We start from the raw sequence: 16,620 nt of genomic DNA, 5'->3' as shown, positions 1-16,620 counted from the left end.
AGCAGCGTCTGTTTAGCCTTAAAGGGCCGTCAGGTCGTCAATCGACCGCCTACAGGCCGTTCGATATATCACCCTTCCAGCAAAAACATCGTGAATTGAACTTGACACTTAAGCTAATCGGTGTCACGGGTGTAGTGGAGCACTTAACTATCCGGGCTGTTAACAGCGAGCAATCCAACTCTGAATTTCATCAATGTGGTTTAGAGCTTAACAACATGACTACAGTAAAACGGCAAAGCAAGGGCTTGGCTGTGAGCATGGGGAGCAAAAACGTCCATCCGGTTTTGGACGCCTTGAATCCCTCGGTGTCTTGTGTGTGTGTGTGTGTGTGTGTGATATCTTTTCTTTTCTTTTTTCCCCCATCCCACAGCCTAGCTAGTTCCCAAGGTGGCAGCTTTCGCGCAGCGGCGCATTATCGATTCTGGCGTGTATGGAGAGTGGGATTTTTGATTGGCTCATTGTTACTCGCAGTAGCTCGTCAAGCCTTAAGGAGGAAAAGAAAAAAAAGAAGAAGAAAAAAAAACAACCAGTAACAGTTGGTACCCAAGCCCATCCCCGTACAATTCTCCAACCTTTTGGACAGACAATCACTGGTTAGCAATCGACAACTTGGTAAATTGACTTGGCCAGGATACATACCTAAAGGCTACGAGGGAGTCTCACCCGCCCGTACCTTCAACTTCATGGTGAGTTCGTCATCTAAAAAGTGGCGGTGAGGGAGGCTGTTATGTACGCTTTGCGAGGGTACATCACTCTTATCAAAGCGGGCGACAGGTTATGAGTGCCGTGCTCCCCCCAAGCCAGCAAAACGGGCGCTCTCCGATGTCTCGACTCCATTCGGTACTGCCAATACCATCCGTACATATACCATTTATCTTTACCCCTTCACCCCTTCCCGTGTCGTGCTATCGACCCCAGCATGCCCACACAGGCTGCTTGTCAGTAACTTTTACGTCCGTCAATGCGGTGGCCTGAAACGGTTCGGAATCCTTCTTCACTTCACAATGTTTTACTCACTACCTGGAGGAGACACGAGTAACTCCTTTGTCACCGCCATAGGACAAACAAAACTCCGGGCCAAACAACCATTGCATACCTCTTCATCTCTGCCAAGCAGATTTCCCCTCGTTGAATTCATATTCTGCAGCGCTATTGGGCCAAAGCAGCTTCCACGCATCAACGAACACATTTCCATCGAAGCCAAACTGGCCCAAGCTTGCTACGACTTAGCCTTCCAGCGCTTAAAACCTATCCAGAGCAAGCCTAACTGGAGCTGTGACTTACTGGCATGTCTCCCCTACCCCTCGAAGCCTATATCCCAACAGCTCTCGCTTTGCCTCTCTCCAGGCGATTTATTCTGCTTTCGGCAAGTTCATGTTTCAGCGCCTATTGCCAACAAGTCCGTATTCGTCCCACCCCTGAGACCCTCGAGCGCCCGAGTGATCGGGGTATTTGAGGCGTCTCAGAAGCCAGCAGGCACCAGCGGCGGTGGCCCATCCCAAGGCTACAGCAGTGCTATCGGGCTCAGCTCTTCATCCGCCGCTAGATCGGGAACAAAGAATGGTAATAAGAGAAAAAGGGGTCATGGCCGCGATGATGACGCTGAACAGAACGGGGGCAGAGAAGAACCACAGCCTGTAGGGCGGAAAGGCAAGGGAAAAGAAGAAGCAGACCATCGCCTAGCATGTCCTTATTTCAAGAAGTACGATGGTGAGCACTGCGCGGAGATCTGCCATGGACCCAAAGGCTGGCCCGCTATTCCTCGTCTCAAGTAAGTGACTTTACTACATCCGCATTATGAAAGGAAAAACAAATTGTTTGACTCGAGTCTCTCTTCTCATTCACCATCTAAACGCTATCAAGATGGCCTGGTAGATGATGACCGGCATTGACACCGTCCAATCTGCAGAGAACACCTTGTTCGAGATCACATGGCTTGGGGGCGCTGCCAGCGGTGCGGAAAACTGTATAAGACGAAAGAGGAGGAGAGAATTCATGTCCTCGAGGCTGAACGCTGCAAGCCCATCGAAGAGACAGACTGGAGTTACGAGATATACGATCGATCGCAAAGCGACAAGCTAAAGCAGCGCGTCCGGATAGAACCAGGCAAAGATTCAGCAAAGCATCAAGCGGAGCTCTGGGTGTCTATGTGGAAAATTTTATTCCCTGATTGGGAAACGGCTGGAGATGGGCGCATTCCATCCCCTTGTATGTCACCCTTCTCCATATTCTGTCCCTGTCCAGAAACGCGTGTCCATACACACATCCAAATTTTACATGCGCGGAAATGTCTTTACTCAACCGATGTTGAAGGCCAGTACCAGATACAACCGGCGCCCCCAGATTCAGAAACTAACATCTCTATCAACCATACTGTAGACTATGACAGAAGACCAACCTACCACTTCGTCGAACACGCAATCTCCCATCGAAGGGTCGACACGAATCTCCTGCAGAAGCTTCTTAGCCTTGTCTCAGGGAACCAACGCTTAGTAGATCAGATCCTAGAGTTCATTGCCGAACACGACAGGGCCTGTGAATCCAGATGGCTAGGTAACACAACAACAGTCCAGAGTCGCCCCGCCGTCGTCACCTCCACCGACAATACAACACAACACGCACAAGATGAGTCGCAGCTGCCCGTAGCCCCGCCGGCGATGATGCTGGAGCCCACGCAGCTTCTTGGAATGGAGCCACCATACCCTACCGAGTACCTTCCGTCTCTGTCCGCCTCAAAATCTGGTTGCAACACCTCTAGCACCGTGCTATCGCATTCGTTCACACACCCAAATAACGGCTACCTCGGATTGCCGAGTAGCCGCGCAAGCGCCTGGGAAGAAACCGTGGTATCGTCCCTGAGTGGCGGATCCGATGCGCAGGGCTACCGTGCTAGCTTCGCCCCAGCTCAAACTGATGTCTCCTCACAACCCCAGAGATTTGATGGCTTCACCAGCGTGGGTCTCACGCCCTACATGTTCTCTAGTTCTGAGCAGTTTCAGGGGTTCGACCCAGACATTGTCCACAGCTCAATGATGGTCGGACTCACAACAGATGAAGTTTTGGCCGCTACTGGCGGCGGCACGAACCCGAGCGGCGTCCTGCCTCAAAACCAGGATTTCCAATGCACAATGGAAGAACCAAACATTGATTGTTATCCACAAACTTTGTCGAACATCATCCCGAGGGAAAAGAGAATCCAAAAGGTGATAAGCAACGCAGATCAGCAGTTTCCCAATACCGATGCAACTCAACACTCTCACAGCGGGGTGACCCCGAGGAGCTTGTAGAGAAACTTGGTATTGTTTTAAAAGCATTTCCTTTTAGATTATCTCTTCGGTCATATATACAGATTGTCTTTTTCATTTTTTTTTTCATTCAAAAACAAAGGCCTTGGGATAATCATGCCTGAGTTGTGAACGTTGGATTCCTACGATAGCTTGCGAACAACTTCATAGCTATATTATATTTATCTTTTTCTTTCTGTAGATTCGCCATGGCCTGGGCTCAGAAGATAGGCGGGGTTCAAAAACAACAGTCTTGGTCGAGTTTTAGCCCGTATAAGAAAGAAAGAAAAGGTCTATTGGCATGTAAAGGTACAGAGAAAATCACAATGTCCACCACGCCTTTTTGAAAAAAGAAAGAATAGAAAACCCCCTATTCCATCTTCTCTCCTGTTGTCCCATATGCGCCAGTCCCTCCCCAACTCAGCGACGCGACATGTCCTCAAGCTCCCGGGCGAGCGCGTCTGAAGCGACCAGGCGAGGCCAGTTGGGGGGCTGACTGCCGTTCCTGTAGGCGCCCGTGTTGGCGATGCGCTCCGTGGCCGGCGGCGCGACGGGAGGTGTCAGTCGAGGGCTCGACCCGTTGGCGGGTGTCGATGCACCACTTGACCGCGAGCTGTTGCCGTCGCGGCTGCTCACTCTGGAAGAAGGGGGGGACAAGGAAAAGTCAGCTGGGAATGGGTCCGGTAAGCGGCTGGCTTGTGACTGATAGTATGTGACTAACCTGGAGCTGGAAGGGTGGAGGTGATGAGTAGACATATCTGATGGGATGTTTGTTTCTGCTGTTGGGGAAACAGCGGCAGGAAAGGGATATTTGATGAAAGAGAGAGTAAAGTAGGCTATGATGTGCTGTGATATAGCTATAGACTTTGCTGGACTGGAGAATGTCTGGTACGTGAGAGATATGGAGCACGATGGGATTGAAAACGATCAGTGAGTCTGTGGTCTACTTCGCGCAGGTCCTTTTCCTTTTATGCATCTACAGCAACAACAGAAAAGTTCAGCAGCCTGGCCTCGTCCAACTTCATAGTTTTCCACACGTTGACAAAGTCACTGCGGACGATGACATTATGGAAATACGCCCTAGAGAAAAACAAGGCAAAGCGAGCGCAAGCAGAGGCGCAACTGCTTTGAAGACAGGGGGTTCTTTTTCGGTGTGAATGGAAACTTGATTAGGCAGAACCGATCAAACCGAAAAGGCGCAGTTTGTGTAAAAACAAGAGCTTAGCGCCCTGGGTTGGATTGCGCGAGAACAAAAAAATACTGGGGAATGGGAAACGCGTCGACGCGCAGAACCCAGTGAGTTGCAAAGCCTCAATGACTGTTGCTTGGGTAGACGAGGGGTGTAATGGATGCTACCGCATACTCATGGTTACACCGGTCAGTCCCGGGGACAAATAGACGGCGTGTTTCTACGGCAAAGCTGTTTGAAATTCTGGTAGTAAGCGCGCCCATTTTGCTCCCTTCCCCCGTGGAAGACTCGGTCAAGACAGACAGAACCCAAGAGCATCTTCTTGGGAGTGGAGACGCGGTGATGGCATGTCCTTGAAGGCGTGGTCAAGCTGCGTTTACCTCTTGTTGCCGAACCCCCCGCCCGTGTGTCGGCGCGGTTCGCCCGGCGCCTGTCGCTTGTTTTTAGAGAGAGGGAGGGGCCAGGACAGCTGTTTGGCTAGCCTTGGCGTTTCCGGTGGCAAAAAGGCCAAGGTGTGACTCTGTCACTCGGTCTGCGCCCTGCTAAGGTCTAGAAGCCCGTGGTCTGGGTCCTGCCACTCTGGTGAGTAAAAAGAGGCTCGGTCGCGCAAAGTTGAATTAAGATGATAACATCATATCTCAACGTATTTGCTCAGCCGGGCCCTTTTTTTTTTTTTTTTTTTTTTTCATTTCTGTCCTTTTAACCTTGCCCCACACAATGCAGTCCTCAACTTATGTGGGCGCGCCTATGTTTCGTGTCACAGCTCGTAGCAATCGTGCGTCAATCGATCGATTGCGGCATTGCGCATTGCAGATTGGATCTTTGTGCACATCTCAGGATGTCGCCCCGGCGTAATCAACCCTGCAGTTAACCAGAAGCCACGTGAACTCGGGCACCAAATAGAAAATAGATGATCAAACTTTTGCCAAATGTAAACATCTACCATACGTGGAGGCCTCAAAAGATAAATGACCGCTGGTGCCTAAGGGGTACCTTACCCAATATGTATGTGGCACAGAGTAAAATGAGGCTTGCATGGTTGTTCGTGTGGGCAGCGTAAATACTATGAGATACTACCGAGTACGCAACTACAGTACAAAGAAGTGAGTAGGTGGGGTTTGAACACAGCTGCCCCGCAAATTACAAGGTATGACATAGTTGGTGTTTGGTCCCTGCGATTTGTTGTTATCTGATAACGATTTCAATTTAATTTTCTTGGCCTCCAAGTTTTGCTCGGAATGCTTGCGAGTCCCCTTGTCAAAACTGCGAAAGCCAGTTTGCTAACATCTTACAAATTCGGTTACACTAAGCATTTTTATACAGACCTCGCCTCCATTTATAAACACATGTTGACCTGAAATCCCAACCCGTGTTCCCCCTCCCGACGCCTCGGCGACGTGTCCAAATCATGGCCGACACGCCCTTGACGGCGCTGTGCGGCATCTGCCACTCTTCGGCCCCGAAATACAAATGCCCGAGGTGCGCCGCCCGGACCTGCTCGCTCGAGTGCGTAACGCGCCACAAGCAATGGGCCTCTTGCAGCGGCCAACGCGATGCTACCGCATACGTGCCCGCGAGCAAACTCAGGACCCCGGCCGGCATTGACCACGACTACAACTTTCTCAGCGCCATCGAGCGCGTCAGGTCCCGCGCCGCACGGGACATTGCCGATCGGACGGGCATCGCATCCGCCGCCGAGCAGCCGGAAGAAGAAGAGAGGCCGAAGCACGGTCATCATCACTTTACGAACGGCAACAAGGGTGTCCAGGTGCGCTTCCGCAAGGAGTGGAGGGGCGAGGAGCTCGTTCATGTGCCTCTTGATCCGGCTGCCTATTGGAAGCAGCAGCAGCTGGAGCAGGCGTTGGCAAAGAACCACACCGTGGAGGGAGCCTCGGATGATGAAGACGACGACGAAGCGGCGGATACCACTAGCAGCTCGGGCAGCTCCGATAGCGATTCCGACAGTGAACCCGAATCGATTCCAACACAAGAGCCAGTGCAACCTCAACCCGTTGTGACGTGGTATCCGCAGTCATTCGGCACTCGTGACAAGGCGAGGTGCAGAGCTTTTGATATTGAAGTAGTTGCAGCACCCAAAGGCCTGGCCAGACAACGGGAGAACAAGACGAAAGGGAACAGAGCCACCAGGGGCATCAATTGGACCATTGAATGGCTGGTTTATGAGAAAGACATGACTGAGCCTACGAGGGTACTTCACAGTGCATCCGACGTCGAACCCATCTACCGATGCTTCGCTGGATCAATGGAGTGGGTTCGCAAGGGAAAGGAACGGAAAGAACGCATGGAAGCAGCTGCAGCAAGGCAGAATGCATTGTATCCTCTCGAGGAGGTTGAAGATGATGTCCTAGAAGGTTCCAGCAGCGCCATCCGAAGAAAGCGGCGGAGGAAAGCTCGCAATGCCGCGTTGGAATCTCCACCAGGCCAACAGGAACACGGCTCGACTGCATGGCCAAGTATGTCGGTGTCGCATGTTCAAAACCCATTCACGTCTGCCTGGGTCCAGGAGGAGAACGCTACGGCAACAGCCCATAGCTGGGACCTTGACGAGCAAGTGGATCTGAAGCGTACGAAGTGGAAATACTATCTGCACAAGCCGGCTACGAAGCCCAGGGTACTGATCCCTATCGGCGCCGAGGAACCCCTAACGTCGGTACTGCAGGGCCGGACAGTCCTCGAATATCCGACAGTCCATGTGTTTCCTGTGGATATGATGTCCCAATTTCCACCACCGGGATATGTGACGGGGTCGGTGAGGGATAGACGGTCGAAGCCTATCACGATTAACTCCATAGATATAAAATCCGTTGTATCTAGAACCGATTCCGACTTCAATTCACAAGGTATAAGGGGTCATAGAGATGATGGCCAGCATGAAGAAGACCCAGGCCGCTCTCATTCGTACCAGAGCAACAGGTCTGGCAGGGCCATGAGAGGGGGGGACCGCGGTGGTCAGCATCAATATCAGCCACACGATCGCAAACGGCCCTATGAAGCCCGCGGCGGTGGTGACAAGAGACAATCTGGCCGCGGTCGTGGACGTGGACGCGGGAGAAGTGGTTTCGGCCATCAAGACTATAATGATCGGCCAGCGAAGAGAGGCAGACTTGACAAGAGCGCGGAAGAGGGAGAGGTGGTCAAGGATATGGACGAGCACCGCGGTCATCGCAACCTCTCTCGAGGAGGACCCTCATGGCGCGGCGGCAAATCTTCTGTCCAGCAAGCTGCTGATAGCTCCCACGGGACGATGGAAGTCGATACTAAGCAACTGGAGCAGGCTGTCCAGGCCGCTGCCGAGAGTGCGCTAGGAGGGCTAGTCAACTATTCGGATAGCGAGTGATCTTCTTTCACTCCCAAGCATTGTTTGTTTCATTAATGCTTTTAACTTAGATACCCAGATAAAAATTCTGTTATATATTTCAGACCAAAGCCCATCTTCATCTTTGGTGCGGGCGCCTTAAGTTGCGCTGTTCAGGGACTGGGGTTGGACATGAACAAATTCTGGACATGTTCACTCTCACCACACGGCCGATTTCACCTCGCCAACTCTCGGGGACAGCTAAATGGACAAGAACTTTTGTGCCGGACGGTGATCGGGGACCCAGAAGACCTCCCAGCCTCAAAAGAGAATGTGGTTTGACGCAGCTTTGAAAAGAGGAGCAACCCATGGCAGACTGCGACACCGCATGCAGTTCAGGTTACATCGGCAACAGCTTGGAATCAGCTTTCGACAAGGATTTTGGATAAGATTGTATTTATCTAATGGAGATATCGAGGTAGGTCGCCTAAGGACCCTGCATATAGACCAGGGAGGCAACTCGCCAAGGCAAACGGTTGGAGAGTCTAGACTTGGACCTTTTCAATCCAGTCCTGGGGGTAAATAAAGTCAGTGATTGCAAAAAAAAAAAAAAAAAAGAAAAAAAAAAAAGAAATCGGAGTTTGGGTGGACTATATAAGCCCATGTACCTACCTTGGTACCTATGTATAATACAAATACAAGCAAATCTGGGTTTCGACTCAAGGGAAGCAAGGAGCGACTAAATGTAGCCTACCTACCTCGAGTGCTTACGTAGGCTACTGCAGGCCAGCACATCTACATCTTGGAGAGTGGAGCAGGGGGTGAAAGGACCCTGCAGGAAAGCTTCTTCTCTTGCTTATTTTTGTTCTCGCTTATTGCCATCTTGTCGTGCCTCACTTCATTTTGTACCTTTGTTATACGCCGGACGACGGAAAGAAAACCCCATTATATGCGATGCTGATGCAAAGGACCGGCGCGGGCGGGCGGAAGAAGGACAAGGCGCGCACCAGACAAAGGTGAAATTACCAAATAGGGAAAAAGACAGGGGGGTTAGGTGTTTTCTTCTGGACATTTGTTTTGTCCAAGACGCAGACGTCTGGTGAAGTTTTTGAATGTTTATAAAAGGAGGCCGAGTCCGTCTTGTTCTTGACCACCAATCCATCTCGTTCCCTCAGACGCGCGTGCCCAAAGCCATCTCGTCGGTCGCGAGCCGAACCAAACGCATCTGCTCTTTCCTCCCCTTCCTTCTCCTTCTCCTCCTCCTCCTCCTCCTGCTTCATCAAACCTATTCTACAACCCCAAAAATCAAAAAAAAAAAAACAAGATGAAGCTCATCAACCTATCCCTAGCCACCGCAGCCAGCCTCTCGGCCACGGCGCAGGCCTGCGCCCACTTCTGGGGCTACATCACGCACAGCCCCATCATGGGCGACACCATGGACGCCGGGTCCGAGATGGTGGATGACGGCCGCGTCGTCTGCAGCAACAACTGGTCCCTCCGCCTCGAGGGCGACCGGTTCGTGTACGGCTGCCTCCCCGGCTACTCGCTGTCGGTGGCCAAGAACGGGAGGGATGCCTGGTACCACGCGCACGGGGACGACTACAGGTTCGGCCTGGGCGCCCGTTCCGAGAAATACTGCTGCATCGGGGCGTGCGAGGACAAGGGCGTCAAGATCTCTTGCACGGATTATTCGTGGGATCACTGGGAGTTCTGCTGAACAAGGCGGTGGGGGGGGACGGATAGGGGGGCACCAGTGGTTTACACCGGGATGGGGGAAAGGGGGCGTTGGTCGGCTTCACGGAGCAACGGGTTACGCTGTATGCAGAAATAAAGAGTCCCAACAATTCAGATAGGAAGACCCTAGACTAGCCCATGTCCTCTGACTCCTAGCCAGCGGGCCTGCCGCTCTAGCATAGGGAGGCGCGCTGCTCGCAGGCTAGGAAAGATAGATATTATGACCGGCCAAAAATGGGCAACATCTTACCGTTTTCTAATGACAAGTGCTGCAACACCCTGGCAGAGGCTGATATTGTACGAATATCAAGGAAACGTGGCATGTTTTCGACCGCAGCTACGGATTTGGAGCCTGGCTAGGGGATTTGCGTCAATTTGAGCAGAGTCGTATCCCATAACTTTGTCTGGGAACTTCGTCCCAAGGGTCAGGCGAGCCCCTATCTATGCTAATCAATGACCGGGATCATTGTATGCGATCTGGTGTCGGCGATCGGCAGATGTAATGTGGAAGTGAAAAAAAAAAAAAAAAAGCTGCGTGATGGGTCCGCACCCAAGATCATCGAGACAAAGAATACGGAAATACCGAGAAATTAGGCCGGCGTGCGCGGACTGCGAGAGCTTTGTCGGTCTTGCGCTGATGGGAATGGCTAGGACATGGATGGACATGTTTTACCATCGGTTGGTTGACATTTGCACATGGACAAGTCTACTTACACCAAATTGGGCACACTGCAAACCTGCATTGGTTGGTACGAGTAATTAATCGCTCCTGTCACTTGTCAAATGTCAACTCAAATATATGACAGATATGGCATTATCACGAGGTTGGCCGGCATTGGGGTATCATCGCATTTCTATTTCCAAAACGGTGTAATATGCCATCTATACTCTCCGGGCATCATCCCAGAAATCCTAGACGTGTCATCTTAATCCCTCATCGACTTGCCAATCTCACTCTCCCACCCCTTGGCCCTCTCGAACCCGTTCGAGTGCGTCTGGAAGTCAAAGATGGCCTTGTAGATCTCCTCCTTGCTGTTGACGACAAACGGCCCGTGCTGCACGACAGGCTGATCCAGCGGCGTGCCGGCGACGAGCACAAAGCGTGCCGCCTGGTCCGCGCCGGCATCGACTTCGGCCACGACCACCTCACCCTTGGGCTCAAACACGACCATGTGGTACTGCGGCACGGTCCTGGCGCCGGTGCCGGCGCCGTCGCGGAGTATGACGTCGCCGCCGTCGAGCGTGTAGGCGAAAGCGTTCCAGCCCTCGGGAAGAGGCTGCGATATCCTCCCACCCGGCTGGATGGTGATGTCGAGGATCCATACAGGCGTGTAGGCGAGGTCCTTGACCGAGTCGACGCCGTGGCTCTGGCCCGATATGATCTTGACCGAGACCTTGCCGTCGTCGACCTCTGCGCGCGGAATCTCGGCCGCCCGCAGGTCGCGGTACCGCGGCTCGCACGACTTGAGGTGCGTCGGCAGGTCGACCCAGAGCTGGAGGCCGACGTTGGCCGACCCGTCCGGGTTCTGGCGCGGCATCTCGGCATGCATGATGCCCCGGCCCGCCGTCATGAACTGCAGGTCTCCCGCCTCGATCGTGCCCTTGTTGCCCGCAAAGTCCTCGTGGTCGACGGCGCCCGTGAGGAGGTACGTTATCGTCTCTTGGCCACGATGAGGGCTTTTTTGAGGGGGNNCCAATGTGTATGCCTTGGGGGGGGAAATGCTGAAGATAGAGGCGGAGGTGCCAACATACTGATCGGGAAACCCTGCGCCGGGCTTGATGGAAAAGTGGTCCAGCATCAGGAACGGGCTGAATTGTCTCAGCGCCGGCGTGCCTATCGACCTGCGTACCCTCGCGCCCGCTCCTTCTGCCTGCTCGGTGGCCATAAAGACCTTTCGGATCGTGCGTGGCACCGACATTTCTGTGGCGTATAGATGACGCTCCTGTTCTTGTGGTTGCCGCTCTGTCGCAGTGGTGATTCCTGGCAACGAGTTTGCTTGTTTGTGGGTCTCGGTCGTCGTGATGTAGTTGTCCTTGTAGTACTTCTTCAGGGTCGCAGTTACGTCGTCAATCCGGTCGCGAAATAGGAATACCGAACACAGTCCAACAATTATGGGTATAAGGATGGTGGAAATCGACTTCATGAGGAATTTGGGACGGGTAACAGCGTCGATGCGAACCTGAGATTTTATAAACAGGTCATGTCGCAAGTCTCCTTGTGTAATAGGACCCAATGCTTAGTTATATAGTGTAAGTGGTGGCTTGAGAAGACCTAGGGCCAGCCTAGAATCTTCTCCTTCCTGGACGCCTCCATCCAAGTGCCCACCAAGTCCACTAGACCTGCTTCCAAAGACGTTTTACGGGAGCTGACTGATGACCATCAAATCGAGAACCAATCCAACCTAACCCCACCAAGCACTTGGATTACAAACAATTGCATCATCAAGCAACCCTAACCCTCTTCTTCTCTTATGAAATGCTTGGTCAGTCTGATTAATCATTAAAACTAGGCACCACCTCCAAATTACCTCGTAACATGTTTGCGCTGACAATATCCGAACGGGGATCTGGCATAATTTCCCAAAACCACTTCTGCAGTAACTAACTACTTGCATTGTATACATTTTGTTAACAAGAGGCAAGCGACACTTTTACTTCCTGTGCATCGATATCAATTCATCGCAAAGAACACCACTTAGATTCCACAGAGAATCTTAATAATTGAAGCTATAACAGTGCGAAGAAATGGTGTTGAAACAAAACAATCAACCGTCTTTTTAACAAGCATACATGGGTATGAAGCCCCTCTCCAATCTTGATTTCCACGCGAATGGAATCTCCTGGCGATGTACTGCAAACAGGGTATAATCATCACTGGACCGCCAGCAGCTTGGTTTTCTGCAAGGAGTACAACAAAGATAAGGCAATTGTTCAAACAGTCCCGTGCCCAGTCGCCACAAGTGTCACACACTCAAGCGCCCGTCGTCCGAAGACTCGATTTAGAACCGGCCTCCAAAGGCTCATAGGAAGTGCAGGTAGAAAAAAAAAGGATGTTGACTTTATCGGGTCGGTCTCTATGGTATACTGATTAGATGACACGACCACTGTCCTCGGTCTGATGGGCCAAAGATAGGCCCGTACCAGATTTTGTTTTTGCTCAAAACAGCAGCCACAGTCGTTGGTCAGGCTGCTACTGGACTTGGTAGGCAAGGGCAACTGGCCCACGAGTCATGGTGGGTAAGCTTAGTTGCTGTTGTTGCTATTGGCGCTGGCGGCCTTGGCATCCTCCTTTGCCTTGTGAAGGTAAAGCTTGACCCAGCTGATTGACTCAGCTGTGAGGACCAGGGCCGTCCCAAAGAGTGCCTTGCCGTACGTGACGAGGCCGCCCTCGTTGCCAGAGTTGTTGACGAAGCTCTTATACTCCTGGCTGTAAGTGGTGATGACGTGGTCCTTGCCCTCAATTGTCTTGCGGATGGGCAAAGTCACAAGGTTCGACACATCGGCATAGAGGTCTGCTGTCGGCTTCTTGACCGCGGGGAATGTCTTATCGACTCTGGCGAGCGTCTTGTCGCCGATGTCGTCAACCCTCTTAACGTATGGGCTGACATACTGATACGGCCTTGACAGGTAGGGAATCACGGGCTTTGCGACCCGCTTGTAGACCATGTCGGTAACATTTATGCTGCGCTGACCGTAAGGGTTCTTCTTGAATACCTCGATGCCATCGTTGACTACGGGGTACTGGGCAAGATGCTATATTGATCAAAGTTAGTCAATCTAGGAGCGCAGAAGGCAACATAAGGTAAACTTACATCGAAGAAGGCCGAGTGGGGGACCTCGCCGTTAACCTGAGGTGAAGCCATTGTGCCTATGAAGTTTTGTGGTGATTGTGGGAAGAGAGGACGAGTTGGAGGACAGAGAACAAAGATGTTCAAGCAGGATAGAAGAGATGAAAAAAAAAGTGCCGGGTACGTCAAAGTAATTCACGGTATTGGGGGGGGGGGGTGACTGAACTCAAGCGCGGAGCTACTGTCTTGGTGAAAATAAACGCAATCTGGTAAGCTTTGATCTCCAGACTAGCTTCAGCTGATGATGTGAGGGGTTGGACTTTTTGATACGTACGACGTTGTCCGGGCCAGAATAATACGCAAGGATCCTGGTTAGTGCGACCCTGGCAGTAAAAGTAGCAGAAGCAATCAAGTGTCGCACGGCTGCATTCAATGATTGGCGATGGATAGTTGCAGAAGCAAGTTCGTGGCGGCACTCTTATCGGCGTGCCTCTTGTAGTCTGGTATGTGTGTGGGTCGGGGAGCTGCCAGGCCGTTGTTGATGTGATTGATGGTGTGCTGCTGTCCTTTTTGATAAGCAAGTAGCAAGACCCGTCGAGTCAATGCGAGTTGATTGATTGAAAGCACGACAGTTGCCAACAAGCAGAAGCTCGTGATGTATGTACAACTTTGCTATAATGTGTGCTATAATGTGTGGTGATACCTACGAGCTTTGTCAATGCGTGCTCTCGGCCCACTTATTGTTGCTTTTGCTTCTCCTGGGAATGGTTTGGGGGAAAAAAACAGGGTAACAGGTAAAGGAAGAAGAACAGAACAGCTAGACTAAGTGAACAGTCTCAGATTTAAATGGGAAACAATAGAACTAAAAAAAAAAAAAAAAAAAAAAAAAAAAAATCAATTCTCGCCAGCGGAAATGTCGCATTGGCCTTTACTTTCCATGCCTGCCTACGTGGTTGGTACCTACCGACCTGGACAACAGGTAAGATGATCGATGGGTTGCATTAACGGCAACAGCTCTTTTTTTTCGGTTTTTTTGACATGTGCTTTGCCTCGCTGGGACGGGAAGCCCCACACACCATTCAGCATTCAGTCACTTTTTTTGCCCCGATTGACAGGGAAGGTAGGTACTACCTAAGGAATACAAGGGTGTTGTTGGACGACAGCTCGTCGGGACATGCGCCTGCATTGCACGTTGCGACTCGGCGCAAACGGTGTGGTCCGCCAACAGAGGAGCTCGCCTTTGGTCGTCAGATTCCAGGCATCATCAGTCTTTAAAAAGCAGGTGACGACAAAAGCCAAGTAGGCAGGCTGGCTTTGCAGACCTCGGGCAGTCGGTGGTGCCAGGATCAGGATGCTTTCCATCCCGAGCTTGATCTTCTAATTATCATGCTGTACTACCTGCCAACTGCCAAGCTGTTGACTTGATAACGATCCATTACTATAGTAAGTGGCGTTCAGCAAAAAAGCTCCACTTGGGCACTTGGGTCCGTCAGGGGTGTGTGATAGAGTCCCACAGGAGGACGGACAAGACAGACGATCGATCTCTCGAATTTGCCATGCAACAAGCCGTTCAACTTTGACCTGACCGTCAGGCAAGCTGATCGAATGTCGCCTCGCTAATCGATTCGAGGACTGAGGCATTGCTATCTTACCTGCTGATACTCTTGGATGGCAGCCTGATGTGCGATTGAATTCATTCTATTCGAACGAACAGGACGAATTCATTTGGCGGGTAGAAAGAAAGGGATGCGTTAGAGGGGCATAGAACAACGGATGGTTAGTGGGGTTCTCAGACACGAACTCGTGCTACGTCGTTTGGGAGGTAGGCGACGGCAGTAGGTTCTGCTGGCAGCTACAATCCCTGCAAGGCACGCACGCACCCAGCCAATAAGAAGCCTGAGAGTCGGGCAGCTCGAATTCAATGCTCCTCCCCAGGCCTTGATAAGAAAACCCTTGTAAGGGAAACTTAGGTCTGACATGTGAAAATGCATGTCAAAGCAAAAGCGGAACCTCTGCCAGTTTATGAGGTGAGGTTGAACAGAACCTTTCAGACGAAGGAAACCAAAGTGGTGCGAGACGCCACGGGCTTCAGTAAGGCTTATGGAGACTCGATTGGGATGAATTCAATGGCATTTTGCTTCAACTTTTATCCTAGTGACCAAGCTGAGCCGTACCAGCCGTACCAGCCGTCCCTAGTTAAGCCAAGCACTTGCGATGGCTATTGGTTGCTAGTAACATAGTTGCGACATGAAGCTTGCCCTTGTCAACTCCTACGGGATTCATGAATGGCTTCCAAGCTTGCATTTCCCCGAGATCTTCACGGATCCGTTCAATTCGAAATTTCTTGTCATTAGTCACACAAAACTACCTACCGTAGGGCATTACCGCCGAGGTCCGGACGGACCGGTGGCAAACAGCTGCGCGTGTCTGGGGTGGGAGAGCAAAAAAGAAAAGAAGAAAAAAAAATCAAAAAAAAAAAAAGAAAAAAAAAAGAAAGACACAAAAAAAGAACAATGCACATGCTATCGCACCACGGCTTGCACGGATGCAGGTCGATATCTTCTATCAAGTCTGATATGAGTTTTATCAGCCATTGATCGCCAATCTCGGGAACTTTTTTTGATGTAACAAAGACAAGCCGGCCCGTGAAAGGGGAGGATCAGCCAACCTGTGTGTTTTCACGTGAAAATCCGCAATGAACAGGGGGGTTGTTGTTATTTTTTTACGACGTCGTCTGGTGTAATAAAACGCACACGCACACATACAAACATTTCCACCTCAACGACAACCTTGTTATGCACTGCTATTTACCACCGCCGCAGGAGCGCGCGACTATCATATGGAGAAAAATCTTTAAACACGCTTCCTTGCCAACTTGTTAGTTGGCTCACATGGAGCAACACCCCCAGATTCTGCCAATGTACTTACGGAGCATTTACAGCGCCATAGTCTGCAGGTGGCAAACACGTCTTGCGTCACTCTCAACCGTAAGAATTGGTCTCTGGGTTCCAATTGCTCCTTCTGGCATAGCACTAGCAAAACCTTAGAACTTTTTATAATATTTACTGCATCTCTCTGCACTGCAACCCTCTCACTTACGGATAGGGACAGATGGTTACCATATGCGCCTGCAGAACGACACCGTCTTCAATCAAGAGTTTGTTCATGCTTTTCGTTCAACCAAACCTGAGGAGCCACGAGATTGGCATGGTTACGTATATGACCTGTCGTCAAAAGCTGATCATTTGGTCGAGGCGAATACTAGGTCTAAAAGCTCCTTCTATAGTTTATCAAGGTGCGCAAAGATGG

At 51.2% G+C, this 16,620-nt stretch overlaps 8 protein-coding genes across 8 annotated transcripts; 3 read left to right on the top strand and 5 right to left on the bottom strand.

Moving 5' to 3' along the window:
• Positions 1–1,707: 1,707 nt before the first annotated feature.
• PpBr36_06981 (uncharacterized protein) lies at positions 1,708–3,287 on the top strand (the record flags this gene model as incomplete). The annotated part of the gene is made up of 2 exons (XM_029894121.1): positions 1,708–1,771; positions 2,569–3,287. 2 exons carry the CDS (start codon positions 1,708–1,710, stop codon positions 3,285–3,287), a joined length of 783 nt encoding a protein of 260 aa, XP_029748041.1.
• A 417-nt stretch (positions 3,288–3,704) lies between these two features.
• On the bottom strand, positions 3,705–4,040 carry PpBr36_06980 (uncharacterized protein; the record flags this gene model as incomplete). The annotated part of the gene is made up of 2 exons (XM_029894120.1): positions 3,705–3,921; positions 4,006–4,040. 2 exons carry the CDS (start codon positions 4,038–4,040, stop codon positions 3,705–3,707), a joined length of 252 nt encoding a protein of 83 aa, XP_029748042.1.
• Positions 4,041–5,881: 1,841 nt separating this feature from the next.
• PpBr36_06979 (uncharacterized protein) lies at positions 5,882–7,831 on the top strand (the record flags this gene model as incomplete). The annotated part of the gene is made up of 1 exon (XM_029894119.1): positions 5,882–7,831. The coding sequence occupies one exon, from the start codon at positions 5,882–5,884 to the stop codon at positions 7,829–7,831; it is 1,950 nt and encodes a 649-aa protein (XP_029748505.1).
• Positions 7,832–9,113: 1,282 nt separating this feature from the next.
• On the top strand, positions 9,114–9,506 carry PpBr36_06978 (uncharacterized protein; the record flags this gene model as incomplete). Its single annotated transcript, XM_029894118.1, has 1 exon — positions 9,114–9,506. The coding sequence occupies one exon, from the start codon at positions 9,114–9,116 to the stop codon at positions 9,504–9,506; it is 393 nt and encodes a 130-aa protein (XP_029748504.1).
• A 943-nt stretch (positions 9,507–10,449) lies between these two features.
• On the bottom strand, positions 10,450–11,667 carry PpBr36_06977 (uncharacterized protein; the record flags this gene model as incomplete). Its single annotated transcript, XM_029894117.1, has 2 exons — positions 10,450–11,200; positions 11,276–11,667. 2 exons carry the CDS (start codon positions 11,665–11,667, stop codon positions 10,450–10,452), a joined length of 1,143 nt encoding a protein of 380 aa, XP_029748503.1.
• Positions 11,668–12,766: 1,099 nt separating this feature from the next.
• PpBr36_06976 (uncharacterized protein) lies at positions 12,767–13,386 on the bottom strand (the record flags this gene model as incomplete). The annotated part of the gene is made up of 2 exons (XM_029894116.1): positions 12,767–13,276; positions 13,336–13,386. The coding sequence occupies 2 exons, from the start codon at positions 13,384–13,386 to the stop codon at positions 12,767–12,769; spliced, it is 561 nt and encodes a 186-aa protein (XP_029748502.1).
• A 1,056-nt stretch (positions 13,387–14,442) lies between these two features.
• PpBr36_06975 (uncharacterized protein) lies at positions 14,443–14,673 on the bottom strand (the record flags this gene model as incomplete). The annotated part of the gene is made up of 1 exon (XM_029894115.1): positions 14,443–14,673. The coding sequence occupies one exon, from the start codon at positions 14,671–14,673 to the stop codon at positions 14,443–14,445; it is 231 nt and encodes a 76-aa protein (XP_029748501.1).
• Positions 14,674–15,675: 1,002 nt separating this feature from the next.
• On the bottom strand, positions 15,676–15,832 carry PpBr36_06974 (uncharacterized protein; the record flags this gene model as incomplete). The annotated part of the gene is made up of 2 exons (XM_029894114.1): positions 15,676–15,743; positions 15,799–15,832. 2 exons carry the CDS (start codon positions 15,830–15,832, stop codon positions 15,676–15,678), a joined length of 102 nt encoding a protein of 33 aa, XP_029748500.1.
• Positions 15,833–16,620: the final 788 nt, after the last annotated feature.

Source organism: Pyricularia pennisetigena, chromosome 1, assembly GCF_004337985.1.
Source record: "Pyricularia pennisetigena strain Br36 chromosome 1, whole genome shotgun sequence".
NCBI classification, from domain to species: Eukaryota; Fungi; Ascomycota; class Sordariomycetes; order Magnaporthales; family Pyriculariaceae; genus Pyricularia; species Pyricularia pennisetigena.
The sequence above is the reverse complement of the archived record's forward strand: the minus strand, read 5'-3'. Positions and strand labels throughout refer to the sequence as shown.